This window comes from Bombus pyrosoma, linkage group LG1 (genome assembly GCF_014825855.1).
Source record: "Bombus pyrosoma isolate SC7728 linkage group LG1, ASM1482585v1, whole genome shotgun sequence".
NCBI lineage: Eukaryota > Metazoa > Arthropoda > Insecta > Hymenoptera > Apidae > Bombus > Bombus pyrosoma.
In genome coordinates, this window is record NC_057770.1 from 11,032,836 (window position 1) to 11,058,679 (window position 25,844).

Below are 25,844 nucleotides of genomic sequence, written 5' to 3' on the forward strand. Positions count from 1 at the left end.
ATAATACTATGAACTTTATCTTTGAACATTTATTGTGGAACTTACTATTATTTGTATCGTCTCTTTGCAGCAAATGAGTTTATGAAAATAAGTCATCGTTTCTTGAGAATTGTGTAATAGCGTACTTTCTTAAATATACTTTTGATCTACACGTGTAAAGGTTTTTACAAAAAAGTTCATTTTCTCAGAGATATCATTACGAAAGAAGATTGATTAACGTCGCTTCTCCTAAATTTCGTAATTTTATCAACCTTTCTGATTCAATTTTATTTATTACGTGTCATAAATAACGATAAATAACAATAAATTCTAAGGTAAATTTTTTGTAAAACGGTGTTGAGAGATATAGCATCATCCTTCTCTATTTTCAATGCATGTAGTTGATCAATATGGCTTTTAACAGTTCAAATAATGCCTGCATTTCCACAAAAAAAGGAAGCAAAATTGAAATTCCTCTATTATTCGAAAAAACCAAATGCCTTCCATTTGTTGAAACAAAAATAAACGAAAATTCTCTGCAACCCATTGACGCGTCCCTCCTCCATATTTGCAACTTTCTGCCAGAGCGGTGCAAACATTTGCAGACAAATACTCCGAAAATTCGAAAATACTCCATCGTTTCTCTTATCCCCGGGTCTTTGAGTACCATATTCTATTGAAACCAAGGGGTGCAATATGATGGATGGAAATCAATGAAATCGCACGAGTCTCGTGTAGATACGACGCGACGCAAACAATAACACCGATTATGCTTTCCAAAAAAGTTTCACGCGCGCGATAAATTCCGGCCGGTAGAACAGACGATGTTCAAAACGACCTTGGAACTTCAGATTCACCATACAGAACGGCCATCAGCGGAGCCATCCTAAAGCTGCAAGAAGAGGGGAAACTGCACTTGCTGAAGACGCGCTGGTGGAAAGAGAAACGCGGCGGAGGATCTTGCAGGGTGAGCATTGAGCATGAAAACACGATTCGAGTTTCTCTTATTTTCCACAAGGACGAGAGTGCAGTCGATAACTGTACGCTCGAAAATTCTGATCTCCCACGAAAGTGTATTTCGTTCTGGTTCCCCTTCTACAATGTTTCCAGGAAGTATACGAGAGCTCTAGAAGGGATAGACAGACCGTACCGAGAGAAGACATTTTCATAAATCCGTGAAATCATTGCCAGAACTATTATACGGCTATTATCTGCCGGTATTATTCCGCTTGGATGAATTCCCGTGACTATTCGTCGCTGGAATTTGTTGGCTGAAACTAGCACAGCTTTATGTGGTATTTGTTGTGTAAAGTTTATTCTTTTTTTTTTTTTTTTTTTTTTTTGAAAAAGGTGAAATTTCATTGATTTTAAAATTGAAATTATTTGATATGATAGAGACTATAGAAAGTGTAATGTTTTGCTGTATTGAATAATTTCTTTGTGATGGAAGAAATACTGAAGCGAGATTTAAAATTCTTTGCTCGTCTAATTACCTTTCATTTCATATTAAACTGTTTTATAATAAATATTATCGTTTCCAAGATAACAAAAGTAATTTGTTGCAAAATGATAATTTTTAGTCAAAATGAAAAACCGCAGACTCGATGGTCTTTTATCAAAGTCATATAAATTGCACAATTGCACCTGTATGAAAATTTATATTCGTGAAACAAAATGGTTGGAAAAATTGATGTTGTGCGGGAATGTAATTTGACGAAACTAAAACGAAATCAATGGAAAGTATATGTCGAATGTTTAACTATTCTCTTACCTGAATTATTCCCCTCAAACGAAACGAGATATTTTCATATAGTTACCCCTTGAATTTACGAAAACGATAGAAGTTTAAAATTGATGAAAAATATATCCGTAAATGAAAAATTTTACGCATTCATACATTATATGAGTTGTTCACAAGCCAAAATAGTTAATTTCACTGTTTAAAATTTTATACATTTTAGTAGCAAAACACTTGATTGGTGTCCATTTTATATACATAAATTCATTAATTTTCCCTATTTTTTGTTAAGCGAAGTTAACCGCTTCGGCAAATAGGCGATTCGTATTATTCCTTCATAAATGTTTCTCTTTTTGCAACAGGACGACATGTCGAAGAGCAGTTCGACAGCGAACGAACTAGGTCTGGCAAACGTAGGCGGGGTGTTCGTGGTTCTGATGGGCGGCATGGGCATCGCTTGCGTGATCGCGGTATGCGAGTTCGTCTGGAAAAGCCGGAAGGTCGCCATTGAGGAACGGGTGAGTGAGGTCAGATAGCACGTCGAAGAGGGCGTGATCTCGCCTGAAGTAACGTCGTCCAACACGCACCTCGATCCCGATGCGATCTATCCCGATATACCGCGCGAATACATCAGTTGATGTTCGCGCGATGGTGGAGTTCCTCTTTAATGGTCACGGTGCACCCACAAAACCACTCGGGTCTGATCAGCTTCTCGCTGTGATCGATGGAATCACGACGTATCAGAGGGAAAAACCAGTTACAGACTCGCGAAGCGTCTTTGTTCTTGAAACGATTCGCCATTATAATTGTTTGGGGTTCTAATTAGAGATACGGTTGATTGATATCATGGCGTTAATTCGCTCTTTCCGTCCTCGTCCGTCTTCCATTTCCTTAGTCGTCTTTTAGTTCGAAGAAATATAGGACGCGAGATAAGTGAAAAGATATTGGGGCGTAAAGCGTCTTTGTTCTTGGGAGAGTAATTATTCACAGACTTTAGTAAACGGAAGTTACGACGCTAATTTGGTATTCCAAGTTTCCACTTGTTTTTACGATGCGTTGCTTGACTTCGTTTCTTTAGTCGATTGTAGCGGATTTTAGTTGTTATTCTATTGACATGAATTTATTTCAAAGCGAGACTTCACTGTCCGTTTGATACTAGCGATGTTTGAATTGTGATAGTTTCGATTTGGGGAAATGGGAATTCAGGAGTGGATGTAGAAATGAAATGGGAGAGAAGAGAGTGTATTGTTATGAAACACGAGAGTGTAGTTTATTTTTATGAAATAAAAATACAATTTCACGTGTTAAATAGGTTGCGAAGATTTCGACTAGAATGACCAGTCACCGTGATATTTTAATAGTCAATTCCCATGGTAATCCACTAAATGAATTTCATTGAATGCTGATTGCTGATTCACGAACGCGGATATATTCGGAAAAATGTTTGTTCCGCATAAAGCGAAGAAAATTGATATACAAAACAAATCGAATAAAAATAAAATAGATATTGGAAGAGAACTGCATTAAAAATTCCATTTACGAATGTCAGTTTTATTATTTTACGCTATTATTTATATTATAGATTATTATAGACATTTTATTATTATAGATATTATTTTTATATTATTTTCAAAACTAAATTTCCAGTTAGCATATTATACTATTATATTGTTGTAACGATCACAAAAAATAAAATCGTTCTCATCAATAATTTTGTAATCAAGTTACATTCTGTCAGAAGTAAGCGGCTGCTCACATACGTTTGACAAATCGTGTGTGTACAAATAGAATGACAACGATCAACACAGCATCTTTTATGTCTTACCAATAGCTCATAAACAATATTGAGAATGGAATTCATTGACGAGCGCGCGGTTTGTGAGAAGCACGGGGCTACAATTGATGAATTTCGTTCACAAAAGAAAATTCCAGTGGGCTTAGCAATGAAATTAAAGCGCGGCTGGGAGAAACTCGAGCGGAAAGCTCGTACGAAGCTCGCGTGTCTACAATATGTATTTGAGCTGCCGTTTGCGTACGTTCAAGCGGTAAGCAAACAGGCAAGTATTTGAGAAGGGCTCGTCCACAAATACGGATATGCAGCTTTGCGCCAGTGACCTCGCGTACCCGAAAGCAAACAATTCTGTCAGCCAACAAACGTCTGGTATTGCTGTTCGCCTTCGGAGCCGCGCTACTTCAGACCGCAACAGAGTAGCCGCGATACTTGCTTGAGTTTGAAGATGCTAATCGTTTTACGTGGACGCGAATGTGGATCGAAGATTCCAATATCCCGAATTAACCATTTACAAATCATATATTCTTTTATACTCATTTCAACTTAAAAATTAGTATAAATTGCAAAAAAAGTATTTCACGACAATTCAACAAATATTTATAATGATGAACTGGTTTCCAAAAATCAACATGTAATGATATTTTTAGTATGCCAAATATATTTAAAGATTTATCTTTAAATTATTTAGTTTTTAAGCTATTGGATAAAAAAGGTCCATGTAGATTGATACAAAATTATTGTAATAAAAATTGGGTCAGTAGTGAACGAGCTACACGTTTTCTAAGCGTTTGAGCAGAGAAAAGAATTTCTTTCAATTATGAGAAGTTTCTGTATACTCTACAGTGTACACAAAAAGAATTTTGATACTTCCTTCAATTTACTTTGGAATTAGCATGACTTGCTGGAAGGGTCTGATTGCGAAGGGTGCTGAAATATTGCAGGGAAATTTTGTGGTAGATATTGAGGAAAAATGACCTGTAACATCTCAAGTATAGCTTAATTGAAGTGTGTCTCGAGGTTGTGTACTAATACTTTATCAGAGTAATACTTGAGTAATACTTTATCTTTCAAGCTATATCAACGAAATCCTCTTACAGTACCATTTAATTTTACCCAATAATGAAAGTTTCTGTATCTCCTATTTTTGTAATGCTGCAGCCTACCTCAGTTATAAATAATGGAACTTATAAATTAATTGAATTTAAGGACTTCAAAAATTGTAGAATTAACGGAGAATTTAACATTTAACTCTTATGAGAATCGAGGGTTTTAATACTCTTCACACTGCATTTTCAATACTTTTTTTCTCTTTGTCTAAAATTATTTTTGTTTTATTTGATTTTGATAGATGAAATTATTTTATTTCCCTTTGACAAAATATATAAATAAAGCAAATTATAAATCATTTGTAAATTTCACAATTACACTCTCAATAATCTTATCTTCGATAGAGTTCAATCTTCAGTTCGACGACGATTTTATCGTGTTTTCCATTTTTCACCTACGACGTTCAGCGAACTTTAGTTTCTATCTATTTACGAGCAGTCCGTTCGTTTCCAAGCGTCCCCAATCGGGCAACTGTCGTTACTCCCGCTCGAGTTAATTTTTCTTATCAAAAACAAAAATGCTTCGCGTGCACCACGTCGATCCGACTAATCGATCTGATGTACCACCTAACGCAATCTTACCCGAGCATTTTCGTGTTCTGTTTTAGAAGCAGAAATCCTCGGGGAAACCGATCTGCGAAGCTTTTACCGATCTACACTAGCGGGCGATCCTGTAGGGATTCGTTCGCGAACCAGAAACTAAAGTAATATAAAAACGAACGAAACAAAGATAGAAAGACAAAAATGAACGGAACAATAGAGAACGAACAGAAACACGAAACAGATTCCTATGCCCGAGAAAAGCGTATCTGACCCGACGGACCTAAGGAGGAACTCCACCACATCAGTGATCGAGAACTGTGTGAAACACTGACAGACACAAACTGTAGAAAGTTCAAACGAACGTATAATCAAAACGAAGGAGCAACGATCCTCGACCTTTCCAGTTCTTTTTTTTTCTCTTATCCCTTCGAGAACCGTAATCCCGACCGACAATCTAGCCGGAACATTATCGACGGAACACTACCCAATCAATTATTATCGGGTAACGTACGGTGTCGTTGGAATTTCATTAAGTAGAGAGAAAGGGAGAAAGGATGGAAAGAAGGGAAGAAAAAGAGAAAAAAATGAAAGAACGAAAACGAGAGAAAGAAAGAAAAGAAGAAGAAGGAACAGTCCAAAGGGAACGTTTGATTTAAAACGACCGTTTTCTTTTCGTCCGCAACATCCCTTAACGACAGAGCCGTGAAATGATGCAGATATTGAAATTGGAAAGGTTAACGCGTTTGCCATTTGCTCATATCAAAACCTTTTTAGATTAATTGACGACCGACTTGCAGCCTCGCAGCGAGAATGAACGATATCTCGCGCGATTGTTACATATAAATGCTAGAACAAAAAAAGAATGGAATATATAAAAATACAAACGCGGTGTGATTTCTTTTTTTTCTGTTTCTAATTAATTCACTGCGATCGCGACTGAATCGTATGGTGAGGAGTAATGAACTGTTTACATGAACAATCACGATTTTATACCGACTAGATAATTAATGTATAGCGTCAAGTTGCAAACGTTTTATTGTATGTACATATTGTGTAGGAGTGAATCGCTGTTCTATGCAGAGTTTGTAAGCTTCTTCTGTGAATTAAATAAAAAGAAAGATGAAAAATCCGTCTTCTGAATATGATCGAATATAATCGAATAATGATATGATAAAATTTTTATTCCATCGACAGAAGCTTGCAGACTCTTCATATTTGAGAAGAAACTCAATTATGCGATAGAAGATTCGTATATGTCTCGATTCGTATAAACTTGTGTGATATGAAACGAGAAAAAAAAAAAAAGAAAGAAGAAATAATGAGAACAGTGATCGCAATCGAAACGTAGGTGTTAAAGAATGAATCACATGTACGGTTCGAAAGGACACGCGCACGATGTGTGACAGTTTAGTATGACATTGTTAGTTGTGTCGCAATGTTTCTTGCCTCTCTTTCTCTCCCGCCATGGATACGCAGGAGGTGAGCAACTTTTCTTTTCTACTATGTATCTGCTACTCGTTGTGTCATAGCACTTGTCGATTGACAGACCGTAGAGCATGAGATATTTCTTTCCGAACGGCCGACTTTTTTGTCGTTTGATATACCGCAATGTTGGAAATGGAATTATTAAACGAACTTTTACGGAGGAAGGAAATATTTACAAGAATTCTTCGGTTTATTCATCTGTTGGATTTTTCAAAGTTTAAACATTGTTTTATTTGTTAGATAAATATATATACATAAATATATAGAAAAGTTTCCATTTTCATCATTGTTATTTTCTTGTTATTAATTAAACAGGGTAAAACAAAAAAATAATTCTTGTAACGTAGTATGGTGTGAGTAATATTCTTTGTTTTATGTTCTTCTCCTTTGCGAATTGAATTTTTTATTAAAACTTTATTTTCCTTATTTACAGCTTGTGGATACAGTTTCATATGAAAATTTATTAAAAACAAAGCAGATTGTTATAAATTATTTGTTGAAAATCGCACGAATAATTATAAGACACAAACTGGTTTACTACGTGTGCTTGATTCCTTGTATTTTTTCACTTCACTTACTCACAGCTTCTATGAAATAATTGATTATTAATTAATGTTGCATGCATATATCCAACAGAATTATTTATCTCGAGAAAGTCAGCTTCGTGCCATGACGCGTCGCATAAACCCAACAATTTTAAAAGAGCAATATGCTTGATGTCCTCATCAAGATGTCTAACTCAAATTTTCTACTTTACTGCAGAGTCTTTAAACTTGTTTACTCATTCTTGTAACTACTTCAGTTAATATCATTGGATCGTAGAGTGTCCCATGAACCTAAAAATCTTAAGGAAGCGATATACTTTATAGTCCTTTGTAAGATGTCTGGGTTAGAAGTCTTATTCTATCGTAGAGTCTGTAAACTTGTTTACTTACAGGTACTTCTCATAAGATACTGAACTTCAAATTTTCTATTGGTATTGTTGAAATATAAACAGCCTATAGGAGTTTTGGTTAAGTTAATTTGTTTTTTAAGAATGTACTTTATTTTAATTTATTTCATGTTTATCCTGTTTTACATAATAAATACAGTGGTGATCCTCTTACAGCCCTCGCATAAATATCAAAAACACAATTCTCGACAATTCTGATTAATCATACTCTTCCTACGTATACATTTTCTAACCGAATTTGTATTACCTTAATATTAAAGCAGCACATGATCGTAAATGTATTTATCGTGTGAGATATAGAATCTAAATTAAAATTAAATTTATTACAAACTATTACGATTACCTGTGACATAACGATATCAATTGAAATTGAAACGCCACGTTTCTAACTACTATAATTAGGAAGAAGCTAGTTTTGTCCAAAGTTTGTAGTTATTTATGTCAATAAAATATCCTATCTCCAAAAAAAGAACCTACTATAAACAAAATTATGTACATTTAAAAACATTCCCTTGAACATATTCTTTGCCAACTTCTCTCACTCTGCTTCAAACAACTCCCATCACGAAGGAACTACATACTAGCAGCCAGCAATCACTCTAGGACAGCGTACCGATAAAAAGATATTGCGCCAATAAAACTTCGTATCTCGACTATATCAAAACCAGGTTAAAATATTTCCACGCACACATCGCGAAACATTATGCATATTATACTGTACGTACACGCGTCATCGCACTTGGCTGACGAAGCTTCGCATATCGCGAAGAGAGCACGATTAAAGGGATGCAGCGGATGTTTACTGGAACTTTCCAGAAGTCCATGTGCTCGGAGATGGCGAGCGAATTGCGTTACGCGCTGGATTGCGGGAACGGGACAAAAAAGTCCGCGAAGAAGACACTGTGTAGTCGTGAGAGGCAGCAATCGAACCTATCGATCGTGTCCGAGGAGGGCAGGTATCCGGTATGCAACAAGTACAGACACTTCGTGGGGAAAGCGCCTTTGACCTGAAGCTACAAAGCTGAATCATTGTCGAAAGGAGAAGAGCAACGTGCACGGGACTAATCGAACTCGCGACTCGATGAACTATGAAGGCAATCGACGAACGAGAGATACGACGAGAGAAGCAACGAGGCGCGAACTAAAAGTTTAGCGCGAGATGGAAACCATCCACCTTCTCCAGTTGCTTTACCCCCCTCCCTCCCTCTCTCTCTTTCTCTCTTTCTATGTGTGTATGTGTATAAGTCTGGTTCTTTCTTTCTTTTTTTTTCTTCCATTTTTTCGTTCTTTGTCTTTACAAGTGACGCGAACGAACGAACATGGCAGTACTTCGACTAGCACTTTATACAGTGTACAGTGTACAGTCATTCAGTCGTTAATTGGAGCTCACTGGAATTTATCGTGCCGTGCGGAAGATAACGACGCACGCTGTTTGAGCGGAAAGATTAACGAGCAGTCTCGAGATCCTTTGTCTTTCGTTGCGCCACTCGTGGCAAAAGAGGGTGGCCGTCGTGAAACGAAACCCAGCCTAAGCGGCCACGGCGTGAGCTGTCACCGTGAAAGTCTAATCCTTAATTGTCTCTGTCTCTGCGATTTTATATGTGTATGAAGACCACATGAAAAATATATGATAAGTCCATTTTCGTTAATTTTCTGACTTTTATGAAACTTGGTGGCTAAAAAGATGTATTTTAATATGAAATATTAGTTGCAGAACCCGCGATACTTATTACGTGACGAAAAATATTAGCTTTGTTGTTATGTAACTTTAACTTAATCGATACTATTCTACACAAGTAATATTTTTAAATTTTTGTTAACGTCGTAGAGCGCGATGGAAACACATATGTAATCCTAAAATCAAATACGAACACAGTTTTAATCCAGGATTACTTGACAACTGACTGATTTTTAAAATTGTTCTTTTCTACACAACGGAAAATGTATCACATCATATTTTTCATATCTGTAAGCTTTATACACACATGGCGCAGTAAGGAAGAGGGATGATTGTGGATTCGATTAATGTTGTTAAAATTATAATTGAATATGTGTTCATGAATAGTTGCCAATGATGTAATAATTTTTAAACAAAATTGATCGTTTAAAATTGGTTATTTATAACTTTTTATTCGAGTCTAAATTCATAGTAGAGTGAAATAATGTAATCCTGTAATGATATTTCCATATTTTATCAGTTTTGTTAAAATGCTTCGAAATCTCGAATGTATCTAATTTCAATAGACTAATATCAGAAACGAGTAGCGGATACAGGAAACGGCAATAATTATTGCCCACGCCCGTATATTTCTCGAATATATTAGAAAGAAATTTATGAACTCACTCCCACATAACTTAATTAAACATTGAAATTAAATGATCAAATATGCGATGTCTTCCGCACGATATGTTACAATACAAATGACAAACTTTTTGAAGAACGTATGCATGTCAAGAACGATCGAAAAAAGAGAGAAAGAACAAAAACTGTGGATTTTGTAATTGATGCATATAAAACGTTACTTGAACAGCGAAGGAAAACGTCATTGAATCCGACTATGTCGCTCATTTTTAAAGAAAGTATCTACATTCGTGATCACTTGAGAAAAATTTCACAAGATAATTAACACTGTACAAATTCTGTCTCTGTCTGTTCGGTGACGTTTGGATACATTCGTTTAGTGTACATAATCATAATCATCGTTAAGATTACGAACTAAACTAAACGTATCTATTCTATGGCATTGTATCATAGAACGTTCATGGGGAAAAATCTGTTCATACGACTTCTAAAAGTGTCTTCGTTTAAGTATCATTTCGATGCTGTAAGATAACGTGTCCATTGGTGCAAACGTTGTATGTAGATGTTTTATCGAGTGTAGATAGAATAAGCGATTTTACATTTTTATGTTATATTCTAGATATGCTAGGAAAGTGACACGATTAAGAAATGCAAATTTTTAGCAAATTTTATTTGAAATAGAAAATTATTAATTATTTAACAACGAAAAGGCCTCTTTCTTATGCAGCTTATACCCTGGATGCGTCACTCCTCTAGCAAATCGACGATATATTCCGGCTCGTTGTTTCGCTAACGAATTTCTCGACCTCGTTATCATGTATCGCAGGATTTCATTGATCTATCTGTATCTGACTTCGGATATTCATTGATTCAATCGTATACGGCATTAATCCTTTGAAATCTAGGACAAATTCATGTGTATTAATTGAAAGTTATTACATATATTGCGAACAGAATAGGTCAGAGCTGCTGATAAAATAATAAAATCAGAATACAATACTTACCGTTTAAATATTTTCAACATACTTTGTACATGTTATAGCAATCTGAATTTAGATTTCAAATTATTCTTCAAAAAACTATCTCAACTAAGTATTCAATTATTGATTGAATTATTAAACGCAGAAGTATTACATATATCTAAGTAATTCTTAAATCCTCTTTAAATCTCACAATACTTTTTAAACGTTTCATACCTCGTGAATTCGTTATAATATTAAATATTAAATTTTCTTTAGAACGTGTCGCATTTATTTGATTTTAGACCTGGCAAATTCGAATAATCTTTCAAAAAACTAACTCGACTGAAAATTCAATTAAATCTCCTTTAGACCAAGACAGATTTCAGTAGCCGGTCGCAGCATTGCAATGTTCCTTTCTTAAGCGTCCAACGATTCCACGGATTAAACTGGTTAACAGAGTTAATGGAAAGCCTGTTTGCAGCTGGTACATCGCCGTTCATGAACGCCCTGGACTGAGCAGTATTAATTTCCGTCTTCCGTCTCTCCTAAGGCGTAAACACGCGCGAATATCGTACATGCACGGATGCTGGCTTAGCCTCTCTGGAATGATCAATTTCCGGATGCAGATAGATCAGTGGAATGAGATTAGCGGTGAAATTTGGACGTTGATAATATTTCCGCCTCACCGCCATGCACCATTTTTTAGAACGACGTATATATGCGACAATCGCGACTTTTTATTTCTATTTCTCTTTCTTGTTCTTTGTATATTTTTTGTTCTTTTTTATCGTCGACTCGTTCATCCATCGATGTGTGTACACCAAATCGAATCGTTTTTAAAATACGTACAAAAGATGCGATACAAACCCGCATGGACGACATATTCTCACACGAGCACATACATGCGAATAAATCGTGAATTATACACGTACTTGTAAATATTATCTGTATCGCGTTCGCATCGTACCGAATTTAAGAGCCAATTGATTATACTTCTTACATAAAGTGTACTACGAGCATCATATTAAACGTGAATAAAACTCATCGTCTGTAAATTCTCAGTGGGCGTGTTTTGTTCATTACTTTGTCTATCAGGTTTGATTTATTTATCATTTAGAGAACCTAGTAGAATAAACGTCGTATGCACGACCTTTTGCAACTTTTCAGAAGAACTTTTTTATTGAGATCTTAATTCATATAGACAATAAAAAATGTCAAGCACTAATTGTCTCTATCAACATTAATTGTTTAGCTTCTGCAACATTAAAACTAATTAATAATTTATAATGTAAAATATACTATATGTACAAAACGAAAGATTCGTCAGTCATAAAAACTACTGACTTTTGTGCTATATGATTAATTAAAACACATTCTTCTTTAAATTAAAAAAATTCACAATATTATCAGCGATTTAGTTCCATGATATCTCAATTTGCCTTTAAAATTTCACTGATGGTATAGTCGAAAGATTCTCCTTCGTAAGGTTATTCAAACATTCATTTAGTGCGTCCTGTAATCGATTGTCAGGTGTCAGGTTTCTCTGGTTTAAATTGAGAAAATTATTCCACGCATAATGTACTTAACCCATACCATAATCCCCTAGTTGATTACGTCGGAGTTCTACTTTACCACGTAATTGGGCCCCGAGAAGTTGTACTTTTACATCAATTGCCGCAGCCTTCACTCTTCGTTCTTTTGATTAGAGAACTAAATCCCAAACCGCTAACGTAACTAATTCACTAATGTATCCAAGTTCCATGGCTTTTACCTTCTCTTTACTCCCTAGGACGCTAACGGAGCTATTTAATTTACTTTGCTATCTCTCCGCCGGTTGTACCTTCTTTCTCTCTTTTCTTCGGTTTATGTCTTCTTATCCTGGCTCACTCGCTGCGTATCTCTGCCTTTTGTACAATTAATCAGTCATCTTTTTCTTGATGTTCTTCGTTCGAAAGTTCGTTTTTAAACGTTTTGCTGCGTACGTTCAAGGGTTGATTAATTGTCTTGAAAATTAGGGCGAGAGAAGAATGAGAGAAATAGATTAAGGAAGTAAATGAGGTTGTGAATCTCTTTAGATAAGATAATAAACTCCATAGAGTAACTTTTTCTAGTTCTATTGTTCCAGATAGAAAGAAAGTTATTGGAGACTCTGGAAGAAAGGATTAAATATAGGTACTTTAAATTTGAAAAATAGAAAACAAGAAATATCACGTATCGTTTTAATTCTTTCAGAAGAGAATCATTTTAATTTTTTAATTTCGATAGTTTCATTATTAAGGAAACCATTTGAAATTTGCTATATCCATAACGATTCGAGGTATATAATATTAAACATTACATCTTATGAATGTCCTTAATTAAAAATCGTAATCCAATCCATTCTATCTTAAAAGATAACAGACAAACGTTCGACGTTTCCATATAAAAAATGCTTGAGATTTCTGGCTTAAAAGTATCGATTCACTTCGTGGAATTGCCATCCACAGTGCGGATATAAAAAGGATTTTATGCCATTTTATCGTTTGAAGAAAGCCGCTGTAGAAACCGTGTCCTGTCTAAAAAGACACTTTTTCCGGAAGAAGCCGAACACGCTATCAAAAGTAATAGCAGTTTGTCTCGTCGTTACGTCGCGTTCGCGTCACATACCGGTTTATTTTTACGGTGAATTTAACTACATCTCGCTGTACACTGTTTACTATGGTATCGTCGTCAGAAAATTCTTTAACTTTTTCACCCTGGAGCTCCGAGTGGAATTCTCTGTCTCGAACATAATAAAAGTTCTGAAATACCTGTTGTGCGATGTACGCATTAATAATCACAATCAATCTTTCATCTAATACAAAATCTGTCTCGCTAAAGAAAGAAATTTGTCTTCCTTTCCTAAAATTATTCTTTTAAAGTTATATATTCTTACATCGGTAATTAAAAATCTAAATTGGAACAAGATTTTGAAGTATTCTTTATAGTTTTTAAGCGAAGTTAAAGCATTGTTTAGATTTAAGCAGATCTTCTATTTTCAGGAATTCACTCGTAACTAGACGTCTCGGCCAATGTCGCAAACTTTTCTGTTTTACTAATACTTTTTGCAAACTTTCTAGCACTAAACGGCTAAACGCAGAATTGCCATGAAAAGAGGCTTGCGCGTAACCATTTTGTTATAAGTTTTATTATAATAATATATTATTTCATTATTATTAATGGAAACACAATTTTCCTAATGTCTTCGCAAAAAAGGAATAATGCGTCAAAATTGAAAACCATTTACTTAGTTAATAATTGCGTTTACGCATCATGTAGCGTGGAAGAAGCAAAACTGCAACACTTCTGTCCAAAAGATGCCTACTTGAGAAAATGGCAGCGTTGTGTCTAACAATAAATTAAGTTCGAGCTCTAGATGCCCGCCATATTAGAGTGAAATACACAAACGAAATCCAAGTGGCTTGGAAGGGAGTCCGCGTGTGCGCAGTGAAATGGCTGGTAGGAACCGGCGTTCGGAATTAGAGTGCATGCCGTGAGTTTCGTTCTGAAAAGCACGTATATCAAACTTGTGTTCCAGGTAACCAGCCGTGTATAATCGTAATTTCAGGTGAGTTTCCTTTTCCTGTCACGCTCGTTGTATGGACAGCCACATTGTCCTGCCCGTTTAATCTCTGACCTCTTCTGCTTTAACTTTCGTTCAAGAATATAACGTACAGCGTACCATGCTTCCACCACGTAGCGTGTCTTCAATTCAATAACTTTTTAATTCACTTTTCCGATTTACTTTGATGGCATACACATGTGCTCAACATAACAGCAATGCAATAACGACGCCGATAACTCGATAATTTCGCTCCTTTAACAATGTTTCAGAAGTATTTGATACCATCTAAGTACGTAGAGTTATTGTACATTATTTTATTCGTATATTGGATGGATCTTTCTGATTTGAGCCTAAGGCGGATAAAAATACCCATTAATGAAGAAAGACACAAGTTTCCAGAAAGATCAGACATAGTTTAGGAAGATCAATTTTTTATAACAGACACGAAGGAAACGTGGCATGAGTGGTGAAATGTTTGATTTGAAAAGGATGTAGGAATGAAATTTAAACTGAATCAAAAGATATAAATGCTCCTAAATAATGATTTATATTACCAAATATCGAAAGCTTGAAAAGCAACAACGTCGCTTAATACATCAACTGTATCTAAAATATCGGAACTCTTTCTTAAGAGCTGTATATTTTTTTCATGATAGTTATCTTTGGTTTGAGTTGAATAATAATTTTATAATAATTTTATAATTAAACAGTATTTTTACAGCAAAATAATATATTTTTTCACAGCATTGTTCATTGTTTTGTCTATCTTTCATTCTGTTGAATCATGTAGGAATGAAAGCGCAACAGTTACGTCAGTAGAATTACTTAGAATCTTGTAACCAAGTTTTCGGAGATTATATTGACGCAGCGTATGGCCAGTACATTTCCATGCCAAATCTTTATTAGTTTATCTCTACGTGAAAAAAAAAAGATACACTTGTGTCACTTTCTCACTGAGCTCTTCTTATAAAAATATTTTAATAGAACTTAAGAGAAAATCGAAAGAATTTTCGGAACGAAGTATTACGTGAAATAAAATTTCATGGAAATATGCGACATCGAGCGTGCAGGCCGATTCCCTTGAAAGCTGCAGTCGATGGCGATTCGATGGAAACTATGTCACACCGCTTTAAGCGACAAGCGTTAGTGACGACGACGCCCGGCGTCTAAATATAACGGGCGTCGTAACGCGGCACTCGAAGATTTTCATGTGTTTTTCAAGCGATTACGGCCGGCTGGATATGGCACATTGACACGGAACGAGCGTCGCGACGCGCGTTGACGGATTATTCTGTGGATGTTTGCGTACAATGACGCTACGCGAAATGACCATGGCGATGAATGAATGAATAAAAAAGAATGCGACGGAGCACATGCGTTTGGCAAGGTGACAATAGCATGACGCTCCGCAATAGCATCGCGTGTTCCATCCGCGTCGCGATGTTTCGTGACGAGAAAATACGCAAAAATCATCTCCGCTAAAATTATCTCGTCGCAAATGCCGACTGACGTTCCCGTTTTTGTCGATGGTGGCGGTTCGAATCGAAATTAATATGTAAATGTGCGTGTGTAATGTAATATGTAATTTCCGATATGTAACGTGTAAATTAATATGTAGGATTACCATTAACTCTACCATTAACTCTAAAAGCTCCGTTTTTTCACCAGCTTACCGTAGGTATTCCGCTAAAACAAAAAACTCGTACCACGAATATCAAATATCCAATAATACAGATTTTTCCATTAAAATTTGACTTTAACCAAAACTTTGTCCAAGATTCCTATGAACTCTTCGATTTACAATTCTTCATTTTATGAACACCACAAAATACCATTTTTACTTTATCGTTTTACTTGTCTAATACTATATAAATATTCATTATTCTAAAGCTTGGAAAAGAAAGTTATCAAGCATCCAATAATCTGTATTTCCCAGCCGAAAAGGCCAGACGTGGAAGAAAGTCGATCTTAGAGCGCAGGGGGAGGATCTGACAGATCCTCTGGTAGCTTCAAATAAATAGGCGAACTGAATATTGGAGGATTGATTTTAGACGGTTCTAAATATTTACGCGAGCTCGAGAATTCAAGCGTATATACGCTTCCCTGCTGGTTTACAGTACGTCGGATAGTTAAGTGCTCGTTCGAATCCCAACGGTCTGCTCCAGCCGTTGAAACGGGTGTACCACGGTCTTATTGCAAATAAATTCGCGTCAGTCCGGTTGGTCTGACTGTCTTTGAAGCTAATCGCGTCTTCATGGACCAGGCTTTCATGCCGACGATTTCAGTTAATCCCTGTTGTTTTGTTGAGAATGTTTATCGTTTAAACTCGCTCTGAATCGCCACAATGTTGTCCCAAACGAAGAACAGCGTCGTGCCTCTGTTTTACAAATATGCAATTTTTATTATATTTTAATGGTTTCTGCTTACTCGAACAAGATTTGATTAATTTAAATCGTTTCTATTAAAATTCTACTTTCCATTCTGTTTCTATTAAATTGTTTCGAACGAATGATATAGGATACAAATTAAAATATTGCCTAAATGAATTATTTTTTCGGCATACATAGGACGACAATATATTTTTATAGGAAGTATTGAAAATTATATGGTGTTATAAAATTTTTCACGAAAATATTCAATTGCCTAAATATTTCATGTTCACGTATACATAATATGGAATACGTATTATACATTATATTATCTACATTATTTTATGTCTAGCTTATAAATAACACGTCTATCCAATTCTGATTTTATAAAAACCAGTTAGGAGGATAAAAATACTATATTGATATTTGCTTGCAAATCGTTAGAAGAGGATTGTCTTGTTTCATTTTTAATGCAGCACACGTCGCTATTGTATTGTAAAGAATGACTACAAGATGCTGGACAAGTGTCTTTCATTGATCATCTTTTCCTGCGTTCTGGGGTCCTGCAAAGGCGCGAGTGTTAACGTAGGTGAGGAAACTTGCGTGATTTTGCGGAACAGTCAGCTGGAAATGGAAATGTTTCTAACTAAGAGAATAAATCTTATTTCAAGTTTAAACCAAATTAATACCCTCGAGTCTCGTTCCCTCAAGTTATTTCTCGTGCTCGAATCCATGACTGAAGACGTCACTGTTTCCAGCTCACATTCCACAAATATTAATAGAACACTGCCGCCTCCAAAGTCACACGTGTCTTCACATAATTCTTTTAGGAGGATTGTTCGACACTAACGATGGCCTTCAACGCGCCTTCGAAACCTCTATAAAGAGAGTGAACGAACAACGACACAAGAGCGATGCATTTCCAAATGTCTTTTTCGTGGCAAAATCCAACGAGATTGATACGGATCCGTTCAATGTATCGCAAATAGGTACAGTTATCATTGGAAATATGTTTTCTCTTTTATGCAAAAGTCACAGTGGCAACTAATCATATTTTTATACGATTAAATATCCTATGTATTTGCAGCTTTCTTCCAACTCACGAATTTTTCAGAAATATTTTATCGAATAAATTATTTGGAGCATTAAAATAGTATAAAATATATGATATTAAAAAAGAGGAGATAAATATCACGTAAAATTTTAATTATTCCAAATTGATCAATATCGCTTCGACAAAGTATTAACAATTCCCAGAGTAAATACTTTTTATGAAGTAAAAACAAATTTAAATCAACATTAAATAACTCTGTATCTTTATATTCATTTGTGTATAAATAAATAAGAGATTTTCGTTTGTGTTGTGTGACTTTTGTATAGTATTCTATACAGCTCAATTTGCTCATTAATTCAAGAATTTCTTCTAAAATATTCAGTATGCGAATTGATGACTGAGGGGGTGGCTGCCATTTTCGGTCCGAACAATAGATTTACCTCGGGACACGTGCAGAGTATGTGTGATACCATGGAAGTGCCGCATATTTATGGCAGATGGGAACCCTCTCAAATTCGTGGCATAGGAGTAAACTTATTTCCATATGCAGAAACTCTCTCTATGGTACGTAGAATACAAGAACCTTTTACGTATTTTCGGCTTACATATTTATTATTTATTTTATAGATTTTTATGAAATCACATTTCGGTAACGTGCACCTCAGTATCGATTGGTGTACTTATAAGTATATTTTAAGAACACTTTGATAAGGTCTTTTTGGTTGAATACAATTATTGAAAACAAATATATTTCCGTAAAAACTTAGTTTTTAGAATATTTACAGTACAGTTGACGGTGCTTGATTCGTTGAATGAGTAGACACTGCTGAATCTATAGCTTTGCGCGATGTTGTAATCGAAGGTGATATTCCGCCAGGTCTTCAATAAAATTATAACTGATTTTGAATGGAAGATTTTCGCAATATTGTACGCAGACACCGACAGTCTGTTTCGTACACACCGATTGTTGGAACATTTAGATATAAAGGCCCATACGATCTTTTTATACAACTTAGGAACTGGGCCGAGTTACAGGTGCATATTTCAAATGAAATTCGTAAATCACATTTGAATTCTCTTAGTTATGAAAATTAATAGGTGGCTACATTTTACAGAAAAGTGATGCGAGAGATCAAAGACGAGGAGATTGAGAACATTCTTATCGATTGTTCGATTCATATATTGGAAGAGGTATTGAAACAGGCACAGCAAGTGGGAATTATGTCGGAGAAGAATAGAATAATAGTAACTTCCTTGGTAAAATAATTTCTTCCTTATCTAATACATTGTACAACTAATTCCAAAAAATATTCTTAAATATTATGTGACGTAAATAATTTCACGACCAACTTAGTTTCTCTTATATAGAGCCCTTTTATGTACATACCTTTCTAGTTATATAAAATGTTATATACTCAGATGTTACACATTTAATCTCACGTTTATTTATTTCTCACTACGATATGCTAACAGTCTACTTCTAAGGATTATTACCCTTTAATTGTTAGGTCACAATATGAAACTAGAACCAATTACGATTTCTTTTTTTACAAACAAGTAAGACAAAGTTTATATAATATTGATACATAAATTGCACAGACTTCATAAAAATATCGTATATTTATGAATACATTATACAGACTAAACTTTCTTCCAGGATCTTCAGACGATCGATCTAGAACCATACCAATACTCAGGAGTGAATTTCACCGGGGTACGTTTAATCGATCCCGAAAGTCCACTCGTAACGAGCGTTGTGGAAATGCATAAATACGAATGGGGTTTGGACGATCCTAGCAAACTGCGCGTTGAACCCGCGCTCATGTACGACGCTGTACAGCTTTTCGCCAGAGCTTTCAAACACTTGAGAGACACCATTAAAGCCAATGTGAAAACATTACCTTGCGATGGTACAGTGAGCTGGGAGCACGGATTTAGTCTGAATAATTTTATGCGAGTCGTAAGTTCATTGCACCGATAAAATAAATATTTAATTACTGTTAACCAACCACGTGCCTATATCCAGTACGAAATTTCACATTTGAAATTATCATGGATTCATTTCAGAGCGAAATGGAAGGTCTGACTGGTTTGATCAAATTCGACACCGCTGGATTTCGTAGTAATTTCCAGCTGGATATAGTGAGAGTGACGGAAAACGGATTAAAGAAAATCGGAATATGGAACAGTACGAATGACGTGGAATGGCTATTGGAAGCTCGTCCTCAGAAATCTGAAGAAGAGTTGAGCTTGCAGAACAAAACGTTCCTCATCCTAATTGCAATCGTGTGTAAAAATATAAAATTACGTTTTTGAATCTTATTCGTGAGATCTTTGATCGAAATGCGAAATTATCGCTATTATAAAATAGTCGAATATCACAAGAGAAACAATTTTTAAGATATGTATATCTATTGAGACGAAGGAAATAATTCTTAATATCTTCCAAATTGGACATGACGGATATAATAGAGATAATAGATCTTTAATTATAATCAGAAATTAACGAAATTATACAAAAACCTAAAATCACGTGAAGGCAATAATTCATAATACTTTTAATATCCTTTGGATTGAAAATAAGACAAATAACAGATCATTAATTGAAATGGAAAATTATTTATATTACTGAATAATCGTACAAAGGAAATAATATACAGTCCTTTTATTATGCTTCGAATGAGAAATAATAAACCTTTAATTAAAATATAAAATTATTAATATCACTAAATAATCTTATGTCATGCAATTTAATATGCTTCGAATGAGAAATGATACAAAATATGTTTACTTTAAATGTCCCTTTTATCACTCATAAATATAATCTTTCATTCTTACAGAATCATCCCTATGGCATGTTAAAACAATCGGCCGATATGATGACAGGAAATGATCGCTATGAAGGGTTCGGCATCGACATTATTCAAGAATTGAGCAAAATGTTGGGTTTCAATTACACGTTCGAGGTTCAAAGAGACAACGTGTATGGATCATACTCTAAGAAATTGAACAAATGGACGGGAATGCTTGGGAAAATAATCGCCGGTGTTAGTAACGTTTAAATGGAAACGGATAGTATTGTTAAATGAAATGAAAGAAAAGTTAACATATGATGTCCGTTAAAATCGTGTTGCAGGAAGCTGATCTGGCAATCACAGATTTAACTATAACTGCAGAGAGAGAAGGGGCGGTGGACTTTACGATGCCTTTTATGAATTTAGGTACATGATCGTGCGAAACTTATGTGAAACGTTTTAACAATATTTGAATTATTTGAAGCCCGTACTGATCGATTCCGTAAATTGAAAACTAGAAAATCATGAAAAATAGCTTCCAAAATTTCTTTTAGAATTTATGATTAATTATGCCATTTTACGCCATTTTTACGTTATTTACGCCAAATCGAATACTGATAACGGGTCCAGGAAATTGTGAATTTTGAAACTGAAGGTTGAATTCGTGGGAAATTTGTAAAAATCAAACTGTATTTCTTTATTTTCATTACTTTCTATTTCTTTATTATGAAATACAGTACAGTCTCGATTATCCGACCGTAATGTGTACCGAACCTATCTCGGATAATCGAAAACTCGAGTAATACCAAAGGATCGATAAGGCCGTTAATAAATTGTGCAATAAAGTTATAAAAAACGTTTTGATAGTGTAATATTGTACATATATTTAAATTTAATGAACTATGTAATTGATTGAAAGTTTGATCAACTGCCTTAATTATATCTGACTATTAACAATTTTGTACTCTTTATGTTAAACTTTCAAAAGGAACGAAGATAGAGGTAAAGTTCAAGGTATCTCGGATAATATGGAATTTCGGTTAAATGGGATTCGTATAATCAAAACTCCACTACAAAACTGACATTAGAGTATTTGTTATTCTATTCGAGCAAAAAGATATTAAATGAGCCTATCACAGGGCAAACTAATCAGTTTCTTTTCTTAAAAATTGTTTTATCTTATTATCATAATAATTATGACTCATTCTTTAGAAACAAAATGATTAACCTTGATGCAGTTAATCGATTGGTGTCCACAGTCTGGAAGATGCCATTAATACCTATGCGTATAGATATTTAAAGTAATTCTGGTTTCATTTGTTCCTACAGGAATAAGTATTCTGTATCGAAAACCAACGAAGACGCCGCCCAGTTTGTTTTCCTTCTTATCGCCATTTTCGACCGGAGTTTGGTGGTATTTAATAGGAGCTTATATATTCGTGTCTGTGGTACTGTTCATTATCGGTAGGATATGCCCTGCAGAGTGGAATAATCCGTATCCTTGCATCGAGGAACCAGAGGTGCTTGAGAATCAGTTTACCTTTAAAAATTCTTTATGGTTCACCATTGGTAGTCTTATGCAGCAGGGTTCCGAGATTGCACCTATGTGAGTGGTATTTTCGAAATTTCTAATATTTTTTTATTCTTATATTCGTATATTATATTATTCTTTTATTCTTTAATTTTTTCCTTTTTTTTTCTTGTATTATATCAAATAAAATGTTAGTAATATTAAGATAATATTTATCGTTGGTATTATTATTTTACTATTTCTATCTTTTTTTTTATTAAACACAGTTTTTATCATTTTATATTTAATTAATGAAAGCTTGTTCGCAATCAACACACATTTCTACGATATTAATGTAAAATTTCTACAATCGCACAGAGGATTTTCGACAAGAATGATGGCCACTTCATGGTGGTTCTTCTGTTTGATCATCGCCAATTGCTATACTGCCAATTTAGCCGCGTTCTTAACCGTCGAGACAATAGTATCACCCTTCTCAAACGTCGAAGAATTAGCAAGGAAAAAGGCAATTAAATACGGCGCTAAAATAGGAGGATCTACGTTCATGTTCTTCCAAGTAAGTGTTCAACTGAATACGTAACATTCTTTTTATATTTGATAACGTAATGTGAAGAACAGTAAAAATTGATGAAACGGTTGTCAGTAGCAACGAATTTTACAGCATGATTACAGGCTACAGATGTACTTGTTTGAAATGTAAGAGATGTTTATATTTTGATTAATTTTACCGCCTGATTTTATCCAGATGCTTCATTTAACTATCATTAACTGTCTCTCTGTAAACTTGTATTGTTAACGAATCATTCCAGAAATTTCTCATTTAATATGTATCCAACAGTAAAGTATGAGTTGATAAGATGAAGAAACATTTTATAAATTCTGACAGTTATAGTACCCTAAATATAATAGTTGCAATAGCTTGCCTATTTATTGTAAAACATATAAATCCTGTTCACTAAAACCACGCTGTGATATCACAAACATTTTAATCCCGTTCGATGCAATGCTTAAGTAGATAAAATAGAACCGAGTGAAATTAATACATTACTCCCCTGTAATATTATTTACATTTAGGTTGAAATTAATTTATAGACCTCCATTGATATTAACAGTTTTCTGGAAGAGTGATGTATTTATATTTATGATAAATTTAAAATTTACGATATATTTAAAAAGAAAACTATCCATTTGAGATGTCTGCAAAAATTGACTGTAAAGATAAACTATATATTTGCTAGGATGGGAGTTCGGTAATTACACAATCAAATTATATTATATTAACAAAACTGATTTTAATAGCTTTTTCCCTGTTAAATAATCGAGTAACCTCATAATAACTTTTCTACTTCAAACCGATTTTCTAGAAAATTTAATTTCCTTAAATTTTTATAATATAGGAAAAAATAATAAATAATTTCTCTCGAAGAAATTATTTTAAAGCATGTCACTCTTTTAGCAGACTGATAATATGAAAGATCATTAATAATTAATATAATTTGAAACATAACAAATTTTCATAACTGAGAACTCAGTATAACATATTGATTTCCTCATTGTTCGCATAAATTACTCTGAATGACAGGTTATCGGAAAATGTAACGTTGATTTCTCTATCTCTATCAAACCGCTCATTAAACGATCGAAATGAAAATAAGTATTAGGCAAATGAAACTTGCGGTTATTCATTCTAACTCAAATTTTTATAAGAATTATGCATTCCAAGGATTCCAACTACTCAACGTACAAGGAGATGTACAAATACATGACGGAAAACGCTGCAGATGTATTGCCTTCTAACAATGATGCTGGGTTGACAAAGGTGCTCAGAGAAGATTACGCGTTTCTAATGGAATCCAGCTCAATAGAATACATCACTGAAAGGTACTGTAACGTGACTCAGATCGGTGGACTCCTTGATGCAAAGGGTTATGGAATTGCTATGAAAAAGGGTAAGATCTTAAATGACACTTACGACTTGTCAAATAATACAGGCAAACCTAACGACTTCAGTAGTCACACAATAATACTATTTTACAAATATTTAGGAATAGATAAATTTCATTCACCGGTTATATTACGACTTTAGTTAAGTTATTGATTTATTCAAGTATATTTAATTATTAATTATTGATTATTAAATATAATCGAATTTGGTTTGAATGTGATAGTCAAACAAATGTTAGTTGGCATATTAATTTGTTTGCAAGGCTACGACGATTGAAAATTGAACATAAATTAATTTGGAGTTCAAATGGTGATTACAATTGTATTTTATAACGAAAAATTTGTGACTGTTAATATTTCGATTTAGTTTGAATAGGATATTTGTATTGTTTTGCTGTTCCTACAAATTTCTAGAAATTTAATAATGTCTAAAATTGTTTGCAAGTAATGAATGCGTCTGCGTCAATTACAATACATAATTGAATTACTGCCGGGAATATTATTTATATAAAAATGAAATTTGTATACTGATTCATAGGATCGCCATATCGTCATCCACTAAACACTGCCGTATTAAAGATGCAACAAAGCGGCCTGATAACAGAATTGAAGAAAAAATGGTGGACGCAGAAACGTGGGGGTGGAACATGTCGAGTACGTATAGATAAATGTTTCAATAAAACGAGATAAGAAAGAAGTCGAGAAATAAATTATGCGCAAACGTATGAATTTTATATGACGATATGCTAATGATACGTAGGAAGACGGTAGTCAAAGCGCCGCGGAGGAACTGGATCTCGACAATGTGGGTGGCGTATTCTTAGTATTGACTGTAGGCGTTGCTGCTTCCTTCTTTTATACTGTATTCGAGTTAATCTGGGAAGTTGGCTGTACATCCTTACGCGAAGACGTAAGTACAATAAAGTCAATTTGATTCGATTATTGATCGGTTTTACTAAATTAGATAAATGTACTTCAGGTTTCCTTTAAAGAAGAACTAATGGCTGAACTGAAGTTTATTATAAAATGTGATAATTCGCCTAAACCAGTGAGAAGAAGAAAAGGATCATCGAATAGAAGTGGAGAAGATAGTACTAGAGGTTGTACACCCCCGTATGGATTTATACCAGTGATTAAAACTTCCAACTCTGATGATAAATAAGATATGCGATAAAACAATATAGTAAATGTGTAACATACGTTGTACTAATATATTATTATTATGCTAATATATTAAGTAATGAGAAATAATGTTACAAAAATATAAAAGCGAATGAAGGCATTGAAGAATGATGAAATCGCAGTTAATTTTCTCATAGATCATAGGTTACGATGTATCTGAGAGATATAATGACTTTAACTTGTGCTTAATATAGAATAATAAACAGAAAAAAATAAATATATATAATAATACTAATTTTTGCACAAAAGTTATATATATACATAAGAAATTATTAATTTTACAGTTTATAATAATTAAATCAAATGTAAAAATGTAAATATTGTTCTATGATTTGTTTTGTGATCCTGAGCTTTGAAAGTCAAATATTAATTCAAGCTCCCAGAGAAAAGAAAGCTTCTAAGTTGAAAGTAATCATGGTTATCGACTTGACTTTTAACTTCTAGGTGCCTGCCAATAAGATTACACACCGTGGTTTTATTTTTAGTTATGTTTGTATAACTGATTGTTATTACACAGTGAAAATTCT

At 34.3% G+C, this 25,844-nt stretch overlaps 2 protein-coding genes across 9 annotated transcripts in view; both read left to right on the top strand.

The window, feature by feature from the left end:
* Positions 1 to 10,907, top strand: part of LOC122565560 (glutamate receptor ionotropic, kainate 2) — a 290,846-nt gene extending 279,939 nt beyond the window's left edge. For 5 of the 8 annotated variants that reach the window (XM_043725807.1, XM_043749063.1, XM_043742546.1 and 2 more), the window contains 3 exons: positions 831 to 946; positions 2,080 to 2,235; positions 8,412 to 10,907. In XM_043725807.1, the coding sequence (XP_043581742.1) occupies positions 831 to 946; positions 2,080 to 2,235; positions 8,412 to 8,606 (467 nt within the window). In that variant the 3' untranslated portion in view covers positions 8,607 to 10,907. Of the gene's footprint in view, positions 1 to 830; positions 947 to 2,079; positions 2,236 to 5,223 lie in introns of all 8 variants that reach the window. The other 3 variants (XM_043721611.1, XM_043723689.1, XR_006316322.1) reach the window with 2 other exon arrangements.
* Positions 10,908 to 14,300: 3,393 nt separating this feature from the next.
* On the top strand, positions 14,301 to 25,588 carry LOC122566792 (glutamate receptor ionotropic, kainate 2-like). The gene is made up of 16 exons (XM_043724983.1): positions 14,301 to 14,445; positions 17,288 to 17,400; positions 17,642 to 17,800; positions 18,248 to 18,429; positions 18,743 to 18,900; positions 18,981 to 19,122; positions 19,523 to 19,825; positions 19,933 to 20,151; positions 20,706 to 20,912; positions 21,002 to 21,086; positions 21,990 to 22,266; positions 22,549 to 22,747; positions 23,915 to 24,140; positions 24,674 to 24,789; positions 24,896 to 25,045; positions 25,115 to 25,588. The coding sequence occupies exons 2-16, from the start codon at positions 17,325 to 17,327 to the stop codon at positions 25,295 to 25,297; spliced, it is 2,682 nt and encodes an 893-aa protein (XP_043580918.1). The 5' UTR covers positions 14,301 to 14,445; positions 17,288 to 17,324; the 3' UTR covers positions 25,298 to 25,588.
* Positions 25,589 to 25,844: the final 256 nt, after the last annotated feature.